The 18,805-nt window shown below is 40.9% G+C and overlaps 1 protein-coding gene across 4 annotated transcripts in view; it reads left to right on the forward strand.

The window, feature by feature from the left end:
- Rnf180 (ring finger protein 180) overlaps positions 1-18,805 on the forward strand; it is a 172,900-nt gene that overhangs the window by 28,890 nt on the left and 125,205 nt on the right. For all 4 annotated transcript variants that reach the window (XM_076916232.1, XM_076916231.1, XM_076916233.1 and 1 more), the window contains 2 exons: positions 15,324-15,419; positions 17,034-17,990. In XM_076916232.1, the coding sequence (XP_076772347.1) occupies positions 15,324-15,419; positions 17,034-17,990 (1,053 nt within the window). The remainder of the gene's footprint in view (positions 1-15,323; positions 15,420-17,033; positions 17,991-18,805) is intronic.

Genomic DNA, 18,805 nt, shown 5'->3' on the forward strand with positions numbered 1-18,805 from the left:
AGCTCAATATGAAACACACAGCTTAGTTGTGTATTTGTTTTTTCTCTCTGCCCTGTAATATCTCACTCGACATAATCTCTCTAGTAAGATTTTGAATTTTAGTGAAATAACCTTGTCTAGCTTGTAAGTTCCTTATTGGCAATGAGATAATCTAACATGCTGTTAGAAAGGCTTTTAGCTCCCCTGGTCAGGCTCCTTCTGAGTCTGTCATTCTTTTAAGTTTATTATGTGGTTGCTCAGAGTACAGAATAGTGGTCTTCATTATCATGCATGCACACACCACAGTCCTTTTCTTGTACTTGCCCCATCGGTATGCTTTGACTTTTTCCTCACTTTAGTCGACTTTACCTCCTGAAAACAGTCTTCATTCAGCTTCTATGTCACAGAGGAATGTACATGTGCCTGTATGGGCATATGCGAACACACATACACAGATAAACAGACACATGTGCACACACACATGCACACATTACACATATATGCATACATATACACGTGTATGTACACAAGGACATATATGCACACACATGCACACACGTGTACACACACACACACCTCTAAATTTGTTCCTCTAATATGTAAGAATAGCTGTTTAGGCAAACATGTTTGGTTTATATTAATAGTTCTGAAATAAAAGTGGTTTTGTTGGAATGTCACGAAGCAGAAATAGCTAATGGAACTTCCTTTCCCAAATCTACTTTTTCATTTAAACTAGTCTGTTATTTTGGTTAATGTAAAAGTAAATTTTAGGTTTGTTTTTTGGTGAGTGTTGGAGAAAATGTCAACACTTTAAATGTACTCGGGGGGGGGCGGAGATGCAGTACATGATCCTAGAAGCTGTACCATTTACCTGCTGCAGGAGGTAGCAGCTGGAAATTCAGTGTCTGAAAACAGAAACCCTGAAGCTGGACTGACTGGATGCAATCTTCAAATTATCTTTCAGTATGTGACCTTGACAAGTTGCAGAGAAGTGGCTTAAATGTCCTTGTTCTGCCTAAAACAGTTCCTGGGGATATGGAGAGTATAACACAAGTACTTGCTGCTTAATCAGAATCACAAGAACATGCACTGTAAAGCTTCCCCTGTGGACAGCTATGGTTTTGATATTTGATGATATAGGAACAATCAAGAATCATGTACAGACTTAACAGTATGTAGTGGTTTCTCGGGATTATGATCAGTATTATGTGAGGAATATTATTGTCCATTTATAACCTTAGATGAAATAAGAAATTACTATAGTTAAATGACACATGAGCACTTTGTAGCAAAGTTCCTGACACATTAATAAATCTCCTTACTAGGTGTGTGGGGTCAATGCTGTATCCAGTGATTAATAAATATCTTCAAGTTGACCACCATGAACTCCTCACTTTAAAGTTAATAATCTGTCAGTTAAATCTGTCAGTTAAAGTTAATAATTCTTTCTGTCAGCATGGAATTTTTCTTTCATCTGTTCCTTCTCTTCTTTCATTTTATTCTTTTTGCTGATATGTAAACAATCTTGAAAAGCCGGAGCAAATTCTGGACTTCATCATGAAGAGGTGATCATATTTGTCAATTCCAATTTGCTTTAATCTGTATGAGGGTTTTGAGAATTTATTAGCTGTACTGATCTGTACAAGCATCACCATCTAATGGGAGGAGCCCGAGCACTGGGATGTGTCAACCTGCTCTCAAACCTTCACACCTCATCGTTCATTTGTTCCAAAGGCAGAGGATTTAGGGGAAACTCTACTGTTGGCTTTGGCTGAGTCACTTCCAATAGACTTTCCAGAATTGTTATAAGCAGAATAAACTTTGATTTACTGGATTGTAGCCATATAGAAGCAAATGGGTAATAATTCCAATTTTTAAATGAAAACCTTCTTAACAGTGTAGAAAAACAAACAAAATCACATGTGCTGTTATCCATGTACATTTTGATAATCTTCAAAGACAAAAAACCAAAAACAAACAAACAAACAAACTTCCACACCGAAGTGACTGGGGTTGGTAAAGATGACAGTGACTGAAAGTTACATGGCAATGCTGAGCGGGTCCCTTTCTTCATCCAGCATCTACCTGTCCCTGTATTCCAGGCTCTGTCCTATGAACTGAGGGTGAAATGTTTACTAAGTATCCATTCCATGCAGCTTGCCTCTCAGTGAGATTTAGACCTAGCAACTAAAGAAAAGAAAGGTCACTACTTCAAAATTTGCATTGAGAATTTTCAGATTACATATTCTTTCCAGTATGGACAAAATAAAATTATTCTTAAGTTGTTATGATATGGAGAAAATAAAATTACAGTCATCTTTCATATACATGGAAGACTAATTTCCAGACCTCACACAAATGTAAAAATGTACAGATGCTCAGGGCCCATAGGTAAAATGTTTGCATGTAATTTTGTATATCCTCATATATATTTTAAGTTATCACTGGTTGACATATGATATTGTTTAAGAATAATTACTGTTCACGCAGATGCATTTTGTTGTGAATTTTCTGGTTGATTGGATCCCTAGATTTAGAGCCAATATATATATGCAGAGACTAATTTGCATAGAAAATAATAATATATTTGGGAATGTATGTAATTAAAGATGAATTTTTTTCCTGGAAGAATATATTTGTAATAATTATAATCCTATGGATACTAACAGGAACCAGTAGGAATATTTGAAATCTAGAGCAAAGTAAACATTTAGAAACATTTAAACAACTGCCAACATTTTTTTTTTTTGCTTGTGTACTTCAAGACTGACAGTAGCTTTCTCAAACTCCTTAAATATTTTGGTGTTATAAAGGATTCTCAGTTTTATGATTTGTGCAATCATCCTAAACTCCATGTGACTTGGAGGAAGGCAGCCTACAGTGCCTGAACAGTCACTACAAAGCTTTCAACATCAGAGCTCAAAGTGCTGGAAAAGGCAGGTGATACAGGCACACAAAACCAGATTCAAAAATTATGTATTTCAGGATTCTTAACCTCACGGTGTGGAGAATCATTAAGTAATACATTTAGTGTGTAGGCTTCATGGTTAGGAAGAAGTAAAAACTTGAACATCCAGGTGCCTCTCATGCTGGTGACATGAGACCCATGTCCTGGGAAACACCTTTCTGAGATAGCCCTTCAGTAGACTCATGATCTTGACCCAGATTATTTTCTTGAGTGCTACTTGTACTTTCTCCAGAACCTTCCACAGGTTGCTATTTAAGGGCTGCAGAAAGTCACACCTACAGATTTCTTAAAGTTTGAAGTTCTAGAATTATTAGTGATTGAACAATGCTAGAATTTTCCCCAAGGGTCAGGGTGGGCAAGCATGGTGGCACCTATAATTGTATTATGTTACAAGTTTAAGGGAAATGATTCAGATGCTTTCTTGTTTTTATGCAGTTTGCTTGCTATTGAATGAGCAAGTAAGGACCCACTGTGACTTGAAGTGCTGCTCTCAATAAAGTTCCAGCGGTGTTTTCCTGAGATATTTGAAAGAACCTACAGGACTTTCTGCCACAGTGGTTTTAGCCTGTGACCCACCAGCCTGGTGTGGAGGGACGAGCAGGGTATTCAGCAAACCTTATAGGCTGTCAGCTTGGAGAACTTTGCTAGGTCAGTCAGGTCTCAACATTCTCTTCTCATCTTTGGGACTGGATCAGTAAGAGTAACCACTGTTTGGTTACAAAGTCTAAAGAAGAAAACCCAAGTAGGACAGTCTCTACTGCTCCCAGCCCCTGAAACTCCCTTTTCTGTTATCTTTGTTATCTGTGAGAAGTTGGTTCCACATAGATAGCACAGGTGCTCTTGTGCACATGCAGAAGGGCATAGTATTTGCATATAACCTATTTCTATCCTCCTGTGTATAAGATCAACTCCTCAAATTAGTTCTCGGTCCTAATTTTATTGCTCTAATAGGTCTTGCTCTCTCGTAGCAGAATTCTCAATTGCATTTGAACTATTCTAATTGTTAAAGGAAGGAGTTACTTGCTTATCTTTTATGCAGGTTCAGTCCATTGTCGCTGAGTTCTGTGTTCTGGGCCCCTTGGCAGTGGAAGTGTTCTACAGGGGTTCCTCCTATTATAGCAGACAGGCAGACCAGCTGGAACCTTCAAAGTCTTGCCACCATCCAGTAACCTACTTCCTCCTGAAGTTTCCAGTAGTTCCCCCCCCCCCCAAAAAAAAACCCAAGCAAACAAACAAAAAACAAAAACAAAAAAACCCCACCAGCTACAGGGTGCCAGAGTTGAGCATAGAGCCTTAGTGCAGTTTGTGCCCCCCTCAGCCCACGTTCTTTTTGAATGTGAAATATAACCATTCCTTCTCATTAACTCCAAAGTCTTAACTTGGTCCAGCCCACTTCAAATTTCTAAAGCCTAGTCTCATGTAAATAAGATGCAGATGAGGCGCATGCTTTCTCCTCCAGACAGGAGTCTGTGAAATCAGTATATACCCTGGGGTTTCTAAGACACAATGGCCAGACAGGCATAGGAAGGACAGTGTCATTTGAAAATGAGGAAAACAGACTGCTGATCCCACGTAGGTGTGAAATCCAACAGGCTGAAGGTGTTGCCTTTTTACAGGGAAACACTACCTTCATTGACTCTGTGCCCCCAGCGAGGATCCAGAAGCTTCTGCAACCCTTTTAAATCTCTCTATATATGTATGGGTCTGTGGTTTCAAGAGTGAAGCCACTGTGTGGGCTTTTTATATCTGTATAAGTGGTCCAAGAGTGGCCCTACTGTGTGGGATTTTATATCTGTATCGGTGGGCCAAGAGCAGTCCCACTGTGTGGGATTTCATGTCTGTATTAGTGGTCTACGAGTGGCCCCAGCCCCGTAGAATCTGTCTATGATGACTGACAGCACTTCCTCTTAGCAGGTCACATCCTTTGGAATCTAAGTGGAAAAAGCCTTGGATTCTGTGATTACCACACAGACATCAGTGAAGTTTACAGCTTGTACCTTCCAGAGCAGCAACCAGGGCTGCACAAGGGCCCACTGGATCCCTTGCAGCAGAATGTGGGGAGCAGGGACCTGACAACAGCAGACGGACATTTGGGTACTTCAGGTACCCCTCTGGACAGCTTGTCAAGGTCCTAGCTGTTGGCATACAGGCGATTCCACCAGACTCCTTCCAGGACCCTAGCAAGGGCTTACACCATCACCTATGGCCATCACCTGCCCTGGCCAGGTGCTTCAGGTGTGGACTGAGTATAAAAGGACCACAGGGCACTTCAGCTCTCTGTCCCCAGGAATTCCCACTGAGCTTCCTCTCCCCTTTTCTGTTCTTTGTGCCCCGTCCTTTTCTCTGCCCTCATGGCTCTGCTCCTGTCTGCCTGTCTACATGTCCACTCATCTGCTTCTGCCCCTTCCCAGGTCACCACTCCCCTCCCTTCCTCCAGTAACAGATCTTTTGCATGGTTTAATTTCTCAGGGGCACACCTTGGCATGGGTCACCATGGTACCCCCTCACCACATATTTTATAACACTAGCTTGTCTTGAAAACCCTAAGCTGCTTTCAGCATCACTCTGTCATTGTGTGCTGAGGAAAACCCATTTCCCTCTATTCATAACAGTTTCCTTATAAAAGGTTACTTGACCCAATCCACGTCGAAGCAAGGTCCGAGGGTCAGTCAACAGAGGAGAGAGAGATGGGGGGGGAGGGGGAGAAAGGAAGGAGGGAAGGAGGGAGGGAGAGAGAGAGAGAGAGAGAGAGAGAGAGAGAGAGAGAGAGAGGGGAGGGGAGGGGAGGGGAGGGGAGGAGAGGAGAGGAGAAGAGAGAGAGGAGGAGAGGGGAGGGGAGGGGAGGGGAGGGGAGGGGAGGAGAGGAGAGGAGGAGATGGAGGGGCAAGACGCAAAGAATGGAGACAAGACAGGGTGTGTGATCAAGTCCCCCTTTATTGAAAGGAAATCATGGGTACATATAAGCAAAAGCAGGGGAACACAGCTGAAGACAGTTTACCACGTGTGCCTTGCAACTGGGCCACTAAACAACAAAACAAGATATGTGAGAAAAACAAGATGTTTATCAGAGTGTGCTCAATTGTTGTGAGCTGTTGAAAAGCAAGTCTCATGTCAGGGTATATGGCTGGAGATGGCTGCAAAGATGATGGCCGCTTTCTGCTAGGAGTTGGCTCCCAACAGTTACTTAGACACACCTTGGCGATTGCTCCCAAACATGGTTTACAGTTTTTACATGGCTAGGCTGAGTGTTCAAACTCACCCCATTCTGCTTCCCTTGAGTTCTGAGTTTTGCCTGTCAATCGTTTCCTTTTGCTGTAGTCACCGTGTGCAGTTAGAGGGACCCAGGCAGCGTTTTGAATACTTTGAAGCTTACATACTCCCCCCCCCCCCCCCCCCCCCCCCCCCCCCCCCCCCCCCCCCCCCCCCCCCCCCCCCCCCCCCCCCCCCCCCCCCCCCCGCCAAACATCTCAGTTTGTCACACTTTAGGGAAGCTCTGACTTCCCTAAAGTCCTATGACTTGGGGTGGTCAAATTCTTTGGCACCATCCCCCCCCCCCAAGAAGAGCTTTTGGTAGTACTTGTTGGGGTTTTTTAATTTAAAAAATTTTAATTAAAAAATATAACAAATCAAAACAACAACAAAACCAGGCTCCTAATGGAGCCTATATTAGCCTCAGGGACTGTCTTCCTGCCTCAGACACTTCATTGCTGAGACTCCAGGCCCTCTCCACCAGGCCCAATTTACAAAATTACCTTTGCTCCCATTTCCAATGACGTTTGTGCCTTGTTCCTCATTTCAGCCGAGTCCTCATCCAGACGGCCTTGGGACCTGTTTTCTATACCACCTGTTAGCCTGAAGAGAGAGGCCTTGGGCCTTCCTGCAGTTCCTTTCCTTCTGAGCCTTCCCCAGAACTACTTTTACAGTTGATTCACAGTAGTCTAGACCTTTCCAGCATGCCCTTCAAAACTGTTCCAACCTCCACCCGTTACCCAGCTCACATGTTTGTTGATAGCTACACCATTCTTGTCAGGCACCAGGTTTTTATATTGCTTCTGTTTTCTACCATAATATAAAACACCACACAAACACAGTATAACTTAAGGATTCATTTTATTATTTTTAATTATGTGCATGTGTGGGTCTGCATGAGAATATGTACGTGTGAGTACGGTCACCCACTGAGGCCAAAGCCATCAACTCACCCAGATCTGGAGTTGAAGACAGTTGTGAACTGCCGAGCGTGGCTGCTGGCACTCAAATTTGGCCCATCTGTAGGAACAATTCTTTTTATTAATTGGATATTATATTTACATTTCAGATTTTATCCCCTTACCCCATTCCCCCACCCACCCAAGAACCTCCAATCCCATCCCCCTTCCTCCTGCTTCTATGAAGATGTTCTCCCACATACCCCCCCCCCCACTCACACCTCCCCACCCTCGAATTCCCCCCCCACTCAGTGTCCAGCCTTCATGGGATCAAGGATCTCCTCTCCCACCTATGCCTGACAAGGCCATCCTCCCCTACAGATGGAGCGATGGGTCCCTCCCTGTGTGCTCCCAGGCTGGTGGTTTAGACCCTGGGAGCGCTGGTTGGTTGGTATTGTTGCTCTCCCCATGAGGCCACAAACTCTTACAGCTCCTTCAGTCTTCTCTCTAACTCCTCCATTGGGAACCCTTGATCAGATCAATGGTTAGCTGTGAGCACCTGCCTCTGAATATGTCAGACTCTGGCAGACCTCTAAGGAGACAGCTATATCAGGCTCTTGATAGCATACACTTCCTGACATCCACATCAGCATCTATCTTTGGTGACTGCACATGGGTTGGATACCCAGGTGGAATGGTCTCTAGACGGCCCCTCGTTCAGTTTCTGTCCCACACTTTGTCTCCATATTTGCTCCCTTGAGTATTTTGCTACTCCTTCTAAGTAGGACCAAGGCACCTGCAGTTGGTCTTCCTTGTTCATGAGCTTCATGTGGTCTGTGAGTTGAATCTTGGCTATTCTAAGCTTTTGGGCTAATATCCGCTTATCAGTGAGTAAATACCATGTGTCTTCTTTTGTGATTGGGATACCACACTCAGGATGATATTTTTTAGTTCTATCCATTTACCTAAGAATTTCTCAAATTCATTGTTTTTAATAGCTGAGTAATACTCCATTGTGTAAATGTACCATATTTTTTGTATCCATTCCTCTGCTGAAGGACATCTGGGTTCTTTGCAGCTTCTGGCTATTATAAATAAGGCTGCTATGAACATAGTGGAGCATATGCTCTTGTTATATGTTGGAGCATCTTCTGGGTATATGCCCAGGAGTGGTATAGCTGGGTCCTCAGGTAAAGCTATGTCCAATTTTTGCAATTTGATCAGGTCTCATTTGTCAATTCTTGATCTTAGATCTTGATCTTAGAACATAAGCCAGTGTTCTGTTCAGGAACTTTTCCCCTATGCCTTGGTAGTCTAGGGTCTTCCCTACCTTCTCTTCTATTAGTTTCACTGTGTCTGGTTTTATGTGAAGGTCCTTTATCCACTTGGACTTAAGCTTTGTACAAGGAGATAAGAATAGATTAATTTGTATTCTTCTACATGCTGATCTCCAGTTGAGCCAGCACCATTTGTTGAAAATGCTGTCCTTTTTCCACTAAATGGTTTTAGGTCCTTTGTCAAAGTACAACAATGGAGGAGTGTTCCTCTTTCTCTACATCCTCGCCAGCATCTACTATCACCTGAGTTTTTGATCTTAGCCATTCTGACTGGTGTGAGGTGGTATCTCAGGGGTGTTTTGATTTGCATTTCCCTGATGACTAAGGATGTTGAGCATTTCTTAAGGTGCTTCTCAGCCATTTGAGTTTCCTCAGTTGAGAATTCTTTGTTTAGATCTGTACCCCATTTTTAATAGGGTTATTTGGTTGTCTGGAGTCTAACTTCTTGAGTGCTTTGTATATATTGGATATTAGCCTTCTATCGGATCTAGGATTGGTAATGATCTTTTCCCAATCTGTTAGTTGCCATTTGTACTTTGGCAATATGGCCATTTTTATTAAATTAATCCTGCCAATCAATGAGCATGGGAGATCTTTCCATCTTCTGAGATTTTCTTCAATTTCTTTCTTCAGAGATTTCAAGTTCTTGTCATACAGATCTTTCACTTGCTTGGTTAGAGTCACTCCAAGATATTTTATATTATTTGTGACTATTATGAAGTGTGTCATTTCCCTAATTTCTTTCTCAGCCTGTTTATCCTTTGAGTAGAGGAAGGCTACTGATTTGTTTGAGTTGATTTTATATCCAGCCACTTTGCTGAAGTTGTTTATCAGGTTTAGGAGTTCTCTGGTGGAAGTTTTAGGGTCACTTAAGTATACTATCATATCATCTGCAAATAGTGAAATTTTGGCTTCTTCCTTTCCTATTTATATCCCTTTGACTTCTTTTGTTGTCTAATTGCTCTGGCCAGGACTTCCAGTACTATATTAAATAGGTAGGGAGAGAGTGGGTAGCCTTGTCTAGTGCCTGATTTTAGTGGGATTGCTTCAAGTTTCTCTCCATTTAGTTTGATGTTGGCTACTGGCTTGTTGTATATTGCTTTTACTAAGTTCAGATATGGGCCTTGAATTCCTGGACTTTCAAAGACTTTTTACCATGAAAGGATGTTAAATTTTGTCAAATGCTTTCTCAGCATCTAGTAAGATAATCATGTGTTTCTTTTCTTTGAGTTTGTTTATATAGTGGATTACATTGATGGATTTCCAAATATTGAACCATCCCTGCATTCATGGGATAAAGCCTACTTGATCATGATGGGTGTTTTTTTTTTTGATGTGTTCTTGTGAGAATTTTATTGAGTAAGTTTGCATCAATATTGACAAGAGGGATTGGTCTGAAGTTCTCTTTCTTTGTTGGTCTTTGTGAGGTTTAGGTATGAGCATAATTATAGCTTCATAGAATGAATTGGGTAGTGTTCCTTCTGTTTCTATTCTGTGGAATACTTTGAAGATAATTGGTATTAGGTCTTCCTTGAAGGTCTGATAAAACCATCTGGTTCCAGACTTTTTTTGGTGGGGAGACTTTTAATGAATGCTGCTATTTCTTTAGGGGTTATGGGACTGTTTTGGTGGTTTATCTGCTCCAGATTTAATTTTGGTACCTGGTATCTGTCTAGAAAATTGTTTATTTCATCCAGATTTTCCAATTTTGTTGAGTATAGGCCTTTGTAGTAGAATCTGATGATTTTTTTTTTAATTTCCTCAGTCTCTGTTTTTATGTCTCCCTTTTGAGGTCTGATTTTATTAATTTGGATACTGACTTTGTGCCCTCTGGTTAGTCTGGCTAAGGGTTTATCTATCCTGTTGATTTTCTCAAAGAACCAGCTCCTGGTTTTGTTGGTATTTTGTATAGTTCTTTCTGTTTCTACTTGGTTGATTTCAGCCCTGAGTTTGATTATTTCCTGAAGTCTACTCCTCTTGAGTGTATCTGCTTCTTCTTGTTCTAAAGCTTTCAGGTGTGCTGTCAAGTTGTTAGTGTATGCTCTCTCCAGTTTCTTTCTGAAGGCACTTAGGGCTCTTAGCACTGCTTTCATGAAGTACCACAAGTTTTGGTATGATGTGTCCTCATTTTCATTAACTTCTAAAAAGTCTTTACTTTCTTTCTTTATTCAATTCTTGACCAAGTCATCATTTAGTAGAGTGTTGTTCAGTTTCCATGTGTATGTTGGCTTTCCATTGTTTTTGTCATTATTAAGGACCAGCCTTAGTCCATGGTGATCTGATAGGTTGCAAGGGATTATTTCAATCTTTTTGTATCTGTTGAGGCCTGTTTTGTGACCAATTATATGGTCTACTTTGGAGAAGGTAACATGAGGTGCTGAGAAAAAAGTATATTCTTTTGTTTTAGGATGAAATGTTCTTTAGATATCACTTAAATCCATTTGGTTCATAACTTCTGTTAGTTTCTTTGTGTCTCTGTTTAGTTTCTGTTTCCATGATCTGTCCAATGCTGAGAGTGAAGTGTTGAAATCTCCACTATTATTATGTGAGGTACAATGTATGCTTTGGGCGTTAGTAAGGTTTCTTCTATGTATGTGGGTGCCCTTGCATTTGGGGCATAGATTTTCAGAATTGAGAGTTCATCTTGGTAGATTTTTCCTTTGATTAGTATGAAGTGTCCTTCCTTATCTTTTTTGATTACTTTTGGTTGAAAGTAAACTTCATTTGATATTAAAATTGCTACTCCAGCTTGTTTCTTGGGACCATTTACTTGGAAAATTGTTTTCCATTCTTTTACTCTGAGGTAGTGTCTGTCTTTTTCACAAAGAGGTCCATTTCCTATATGCAACAAAATTCTGGGTCCTGTTTATGTATCCAGTCTGATAGTCTACTTTTTTATTGGAGAATTGAGTCCATTGATATTAAGAGATATTAAGTAAAAATGATTGTTTCTTCCTGTTATTTTTGTTATTAAAGGTGGAATTATGTTTGTGTAACTATCCTCTTTTGCAGTTGTTGGAAGATTACTTCTTTGCTTTTTCTAGGTTGTAGTTTCCCTCCTTGTGTTAGTGTTTTCCATCAATTATCCTTTGAAGTGCTGGGAAGATATTGTGTAAATTTGGTTTTGTCATGGAATAACTTGCTTTTTCCATCTATAGTGATTGAGAGTTTTTCTGGATATAGTAGTATGGGCTGGCATTTGTGTTCTCTTAGGGTCTATATGATATCAGTCCAGGATCTTCTGGCTTTTATAGTCTCTGTTGAGAAGTCTGGTGTAATTCTTATAGGTCTGCCTTTATATGTTATTTCACCTTTTTCCCTGGCTGCTTTTAGTATTTTTTCTTTGTTTTGTACATTTGATGTTTTGATTATTATGTGACAGGAGGTATTTCTTTTCTGGTCTAATCTATTTGGAGTTCTGTAGGCTTCTTGTATATTTATGGACATCTCTTTCTTTAGGTTAGGGAAGTTTTTCTCTGTAATTTTGCTGAAGATATTTACTGGCCCTTTAAGTTGGGAATCTTCGCCCTCATCTATACCTATTATCCTTAGGTTTGGTCTTCTCATTGTGTCCTGGATTTCCTGGATGTTTTGGGTTAGGAGCTTTTTGCATTTTGCATTTTCTTTGACAGTTGTGTCAATGTTTTCCATGGTATCTTTTGCACATGAGATTCTCTCTTCTATCTCTTGTATTCTGTTGGTGATGCTTTCGTCTATGACTCCTGACTGATCTCTTTCCTAGCTTTTCTATCTCCAGGGTTGTCTCCCTTTGAGATTTCTTTATTGTTTCTACTTCCATTTTTAGATCCTGGATGAGTTTATTTTCTTCACCTGTTTGGTTGTGTTTTCTTGCAATTCTTTAAGGGATTTTTGTGTTTCCTCTTTAAGGGCTTCTACCTGTTTACCTGTGTTCTGTACTTTCTTAAGGGAGTTATTTATGTCCTTCTTAAAGTCCTCTATCATCATCATGAGAAGTGATTTTTAATTCTTAGTCCTGCTTTTCTGGTGTGATGGGGTGTCCAGGACATTCTATGGTAGGAAAACTGGGTTCTGATGATGCCAAGTAACTTTGGTTTCTGTTGCTTATGTTCTTGTGGTTGCCTTTCGCCATCTGGTTAACTCTAGTGCTGCCTGCACTCACTGTGTCTACTGGAGCCTGTCTTTCCAATTATCTTGCTTGTGTCAAAACTTTTCAGAGTCCAGATATCTCTGTGATCCTGTGATCCTGAGCTCCAGCTGCTCTGAGTGCAGTGGCTCCTCTAGGATGTCTCAGGATATGGTGTCTTCACAGGAGCAGACCAGCTAGGTGTCTGCCCGAACCACAAGGACCAAACAAGGAGCGGAAGGGGAGTGGTATCCCGCAGGGGTGGGTTTTGGGTGCCTTGTGGGTTCTGAGCGCCCCCTGCTCCCAGTTGTAGCTCTAGGGCGTAGGGTAGTGGGAGAGTGTTCTTACCTGCTGCTCCGAGTGCAGTGGCACTTCAAGGATGTCTCAGGGTATGGTATCCTCATGGGAGCAGACCAGCTAGGTGTCTGCCCCAGCCACAAGGACAAAAAGCAAGGGCTGTAGGAGCAATTCTTGTTCACCACTGAGCCATCCTTCCAGCCTGGAGACCTGATGACTTAAAGTGGAAAAAAATCTTAACTCTTCTAGAAGCTAGGAAATACAGTATCCAGGTCCTACACATTTGCCTTTCTACTGAAAACTCCTTTATTTACCTGAAAATTTTGTCAAATTTTAATTTTAAGGTCTGTAATTTGGGGGCTTGAAAGATGGCTCAGTGATTAAGATCACTGGCTGTTCTTCCTGAGGACCTGAGTTCAGTTTCCTGCACCCACATGCCACCTTACAACTGTCTGTAACTCCAGTCTCAGGGGGCCTAACACTCTCACACCAATGCATATAAAATAGAATAAATTATGTTTTTTAAAAATCTAAAATTTTCAGAAGGATAGTTTAGGTCAGGCCTTTAATGGATACTATTGAGAAGATCTCTATTAGTCTGTCATCTGTTTACCCATGTACACCAAAGGGCACATGCTTCTTCCCAGCTAAATGTGGCTAGAGGTTTGTCTTCAAATATAGTTTGGCAGACTCCTCAACAGGACCTGGTTTCTGCAAGTATTTCTGAAACTGGTCTGAGGCTCGGTCCTGGTTCTCCTGCCGCCTGAGTTCTGGGTGTCATGCACAAGCCACAGCTCATTCCTGCTTCTCCTGCCACCTGAGGTCTGGGTGTCAGGCACAAGCTACCACACTGAGCTTGCACATGGTTGTTGATCCCAATAAGACTTAACTAATTAATTAAAATTATTTGATTAAACTGAAAAACCATTGTTCTCTATCTTCCCCATCAGAAAAAATTAAATTTTACCAATTTGCAGTTTACATACTTTTTGGACATGTACCTTGAGGAATCGGGAAATATTATCAGATCAAAATACATAATAACAAACAAAAATTATTCAGGTTTTAAAAATATTTGCAAAAATCAATTTAATTATTAATTTAAGAAATACTCTATCTTTTATATATTACATGGCATGGTAGGAGGATTGATTGGATATGTACCAGCTATACAGTATTGAAACCATTAATGGTCTTCCTTTCTGCCTGTATTTCCCTATGCCATATCAAGAAAACGAACTGGTTTGCATTTCCTTGGCATTCTTTTTGAGGAGCTATTAGAGAGCCACAAGTGAGAGCACTGGAGACGGTTCCTACCATGGTCTCCCCTTTTCTAACTTTTCACTTACTCAGTAATATCCTCCTCATATGTTCATGCATTTCACTGTCCCTATTGCAAGGCTCTCCTCTTTGACATAGAAAACTGGGAAAGCTGCCTTCTACAAGCTGAGCTAGAGTTTAGGCATCATGGTTGAAGTTTCCTTAGACAGCTGACAAGAGAGTGGTTTGGCAATTGTAGAACTATTCAGTGTAAAATCTGACTCTAAGAAGTGGTGTGTAGGTAGGAGCCTTGCACTTTTTCTGTTCCTCTTAACCTACATCTTCATGACCATTCACAGAGTGAAATACAAACCTAGATTTCCTTAGATCCCTTAAAGTTTCCAGGCAGTAGTTTGAAGGAGAGAAACTGAAGCCCAGAGATGTAAATTTACTAGCCTGAGGTCATGCACCTAATCAACATATAAATCTTCACCTTGGTCTGCTGACCAGCTTTCTCACATGATGGGAAGCCATTATGTCACAATTATTTATCACATTCTGCACAGCTACTTTAGACCTCTCTGCTTAAATTTTTGTTGATCTTGTACAGGGGATGTGCTTTTATGGTTACCAACTCTGGAATTTAACATGCCTATCCATTGAGTGTCTACTCTGTGACCCTTTGTGCTCACAGGTAAGGGTGTTCCTTTCCTGCATAAGGAAGATAACTATCACATGAAAGTCTTATAGCCTGTGTTACAGGGAGTCGGGATCTCTTTCCCAGCTTTGATGACTTCAGGACAAAAGGCGGGAGGAGAGCCAGAGGCCTCCGATTCTGCTGGCTTTCAGCATGTCAGATCATGTCATTTCTCTGTCTGCCAATCATGTTTATTGATGGTCTGATAGAGGATATACATGCTTCTTTATTTATTGACAGTAGAATCCAAAGGAAGTCAGAGACTGAAGGATGGAGACAGTTCCTACAAACAACACTATTTAATGTCATACACAGATCTAAAAATGAGGCATTCACTGACAGTTTTTGAATCACAGGTAGTTATTTCCTGAAAAGAAATTTGATCCTAGATTTTGATGATGGAAAGCAAGGAAAGAAGGCAATATATGTTTGATTTATAACCAAAATGGGGTTTTTAATTTATATTCTTTTAATATGGAAATTGAAATAAATTCTGAAATGATAGCTGATAATATCCTTTTTTCCATAACAGGACAGACATGAATCAGTTGATGCTCAAAAGACTTGTCATCTGTGGCACATGAATATAGAAGCCCTTCCAGAGTGGATAAGCTGCCTAGTACAAAAAGTAAGTTAGTTTCTTGGTTCCAGAGTAAAGTTAAGAATCCACACTCTTCAAGCTACTTATGTGCCCTTTTCTTTCTTAGATGAGTTGTTTCGAGACACGGGAGTGATTCTGTTGTTCTCGATTACAGTTGCCAGCTTGTCCGTTCTTTCTGGGGCATTTCAGCACTTTTCTGTACCACTGTGCACCTGATATTTCCAGCCTCTAAATGTGCTCCCTGATACTAACCTGGTTTGTTCCATTTCTGTTGTTCTTTGTTTTCAGTGAGACATTGCCTAGCAACTGGCAACTACCGTCCATCTTCTTGCTGCCTTTCTCTTCCCTCTGCTTTATATGCCTGTTTATGCAGACTCATGCACACAGTATTCCATATCACTGGTAAATATGCATGAGGATACAACAACACAGAAATACATCATAGCACACACACACACACACACATGCATACACACAGAGACACATGCACAAATATGCCTACAGTTAGCTTTCCCTTTTCTCGTTAATTTCTGAAGCATCCAACAGAATGTAAACACTGTAGAGCCAGAACATTTTACTCTTTGCTATGCGGTATGTCCTTTGCATCCAGAATAGGCTGTTATGTCAAGTAAGTGAGATATCTTTATGCTTCCATCATATATACACACATTTAAAGTAAGCTGGATAATTAATGTCTCTTCTGCCATAATGAAAATGGAATTCTGCTCTAAGTGATATTTAATGAAATAGTGTCAGAAAAAGAACTCTTTTGTTAACTGCTTTAGGTATTTTTGTTTATTATGTTCTAGCTATTTTATTTTGAATTCTTAAATTGTCTTGGAAACTATAAGTAATCTGACCTTTGAGAACCTGTAATTAAATTTTTCCACTGAGTAGCTTATGTTTTTGTTTTAAAAGTGCCATGTGGTGGCTCTCACTTGAATCCATGCTTATATTTTGATTTCCTGGGAACATGCTGGCATCCTGCTTCCAAGTGTCCTGAACTTCACAGAATAAATTACATCCCTACAGAGACCCCACTGTCTTTCTTGACAATTTGAAAACCAGTTTATTAATTTCTAAATCGAACATAGAACTACGCCGTCTAAGCCAGGCGATCGATACCTCTCGGATGCGTGTAGACAGCCAGGGGGCTCTTCATTCTGTTGGCTGATAAAGTCTCCTCCCCTGTGCTTGGCATGCAAGAAGTGAATCAGAACAGACACTTTTCTGTGGGATTTTACTTGCAAATGAAGCTCCCTAGACTGATTTGCTTCCTGGTTCCATGGAGTATTTTTTCTTCCCGTTAGTTCACACTGTATCTGTATTCAGCCTATTGTTCAGACACTTTCTTTAGGAATTCTTGGTTGTTCAGATAGGCATGATTTTCAGCATGCATCATTCCAGACGTCTGTAGCTAGTTGCTTATCTCTGTTTACTTGGAAGGTTTGTTTGCATTTGTCGTTCTGTCTACTAATCAGAAAAAAAAAAAAAACAAAACAAAACAGAAAGCTAGCCTTTTCAGTAACAGAAAATATTCATGTGATCGGCTTTTTTTTTTTTTTTTTTTTTTTTTGTAAAATCATTGGCTGGTCACTTCACAATGAAAGCATTGTCTTTATTTCCCTTTACTACCTGTAGGCCCAGTGGACAGTTGGGAAACTGAATTGTCCTTTCTGTGGGGCCCGATTAGGGGGCTTTAATTTTGTCAGCACTCCAAAATGTTCCTGCGGCCAGCTTGCAGCTGTACATCTCTGCAAGAGCCCGACTCGTCAAGCAGCACAGGCAGGCAGCCTAATGAGACCAGCGCAGAAACATTTGCCACATTCGGGAGTTCCGTCAGGTTGTGATAAGGAAACTCTGCTGACAGGTGGTGGCTCCAAAACCAAAAACCATAGGCTTTTAAGCATGGCTCGAAACAATAACGGCCTTGGAAGACTCACAGAAGCGCTCTGCCTGGAGGTGCGAGCGACGTATTTTGAGATGAAGAATGAAAAACTGCTCTTCAAAGCATCAGACCTAAAATGCCAGTCTTTTGTTCCTCAGCCTGACACTGGCAGGTGCGCTTCAAGAGCTTCTCACAGAAAGTCACACAGTTTGGACCTGAACATCAGTGAGAAGCTGATTTTATTACCCACTTTGTATGAAATGCATAGTAAGCCTACTGCCTATCCCTGCCTAAATGAAACAGGGCCCATTGACCTTTCGGGCTTGGCTTTACCATGTAGTAAAAAGAGCTGCTCCTTTCAAAAGCCACCTAGTTTTGATCCTGATATGCTGCTGCACAGACTTTCAGTGGCTCCCCATGAGACCCAGGCACAAAGGGGAAGAGAATTCCAGTGTGGCCTAGAAGCTTCTTCAGTCTACTCAGATCATGCTAATGCTAACAGCCTGCCATTCCTGATGGATCTGCCCTCAGCGGGGAGGAGCATGCTGGAGGCCTCGGACCAAGAAGAACACCTCTCCCCTCTGGACTTCCTGCGCTCGGCCAGCTTCCCCTTGGGCACCATTAACCACAGGCTGAACAACAGAGAGAGGAGCAAGTTGAGGACTCTGAGGAGGCAGCAGCGTCGGCGTGAACGATGGCTACAGAAGCAGGTAAGCACTTTGAAATCAGTTTAGCAAGTGTTCGTAAATACTGGGGCATGCGGAACAGAGTACATATGAATGTATGCATTCTAAAATCATAGTTTTAAGTTAGAGATGATGTGTCACTCTGTGTACACGTAATAATTATGCAGCCATCTTGTGCTTGGCACTATGTATATGTTTAGAATGAGCACTTCGTCTGTGCTTCATCTAGAGCCCCCCTGAAGCTTTCCCCAGTTCTGCTAATATATTAGAAGCCACTTACCTTAGGATTGTGAGACTGGATGATTTGTCCCAGGTATTTTAAATCTATTCCATGTTTGGATTCTTTGCTATGGTTTTATTTCAGGTTGAGTTTAAACGTAAATGTATCTTTCTAAATCTAATCTGATAACAATTCATTCATTTTGTATGGTATTTATTTTAATTTAATATTCAAGATACTGCATTTATATGCTCATATGGTCAGGACATGAATAACTCTACTGAAAGTTGAGACATATCTGAAGAGGAATTTTTTCAGACTGACATTTGTAGCAGAGCTTGATTCTTTAGCATTTGAACTCCTTGTGTGCCCCTGGCAATATTATCGTGGCTCTGTGTATGAAAGCAAACAATAATATTTATCTCCTGTGGCAACCAATTAAAGTCAGTGGGTGACAAGCTGTGGAGTTTGAAAGTTTGGGAGCTAGTATAAACTTTTTTTGAAGATTACCTTTTTTGTTTGTGTATTAGTCAAAGACAGTAGTTCTGATTAGTGTGTTCTACATTAACAACATTCTAAGTAAGACTTAAAGAAAACTGAAGCTGCTCAGGTGGACTCA

The sequence above is a fragment of the Arvicanthis niloticus genome, chromosome 19, assembly GCF_011762505.2.
Source record: "Arvicanthis niloticus isolate mArvNil1 chromosome 19, mArvNil1.pat.X, whole genome shotgun sequence".
NCBI lineage: Eukaryota > Metazoa > Chordata > Mammalia > Rodentia > Muridae > Arvicanthis > Arvicanthis niloticus.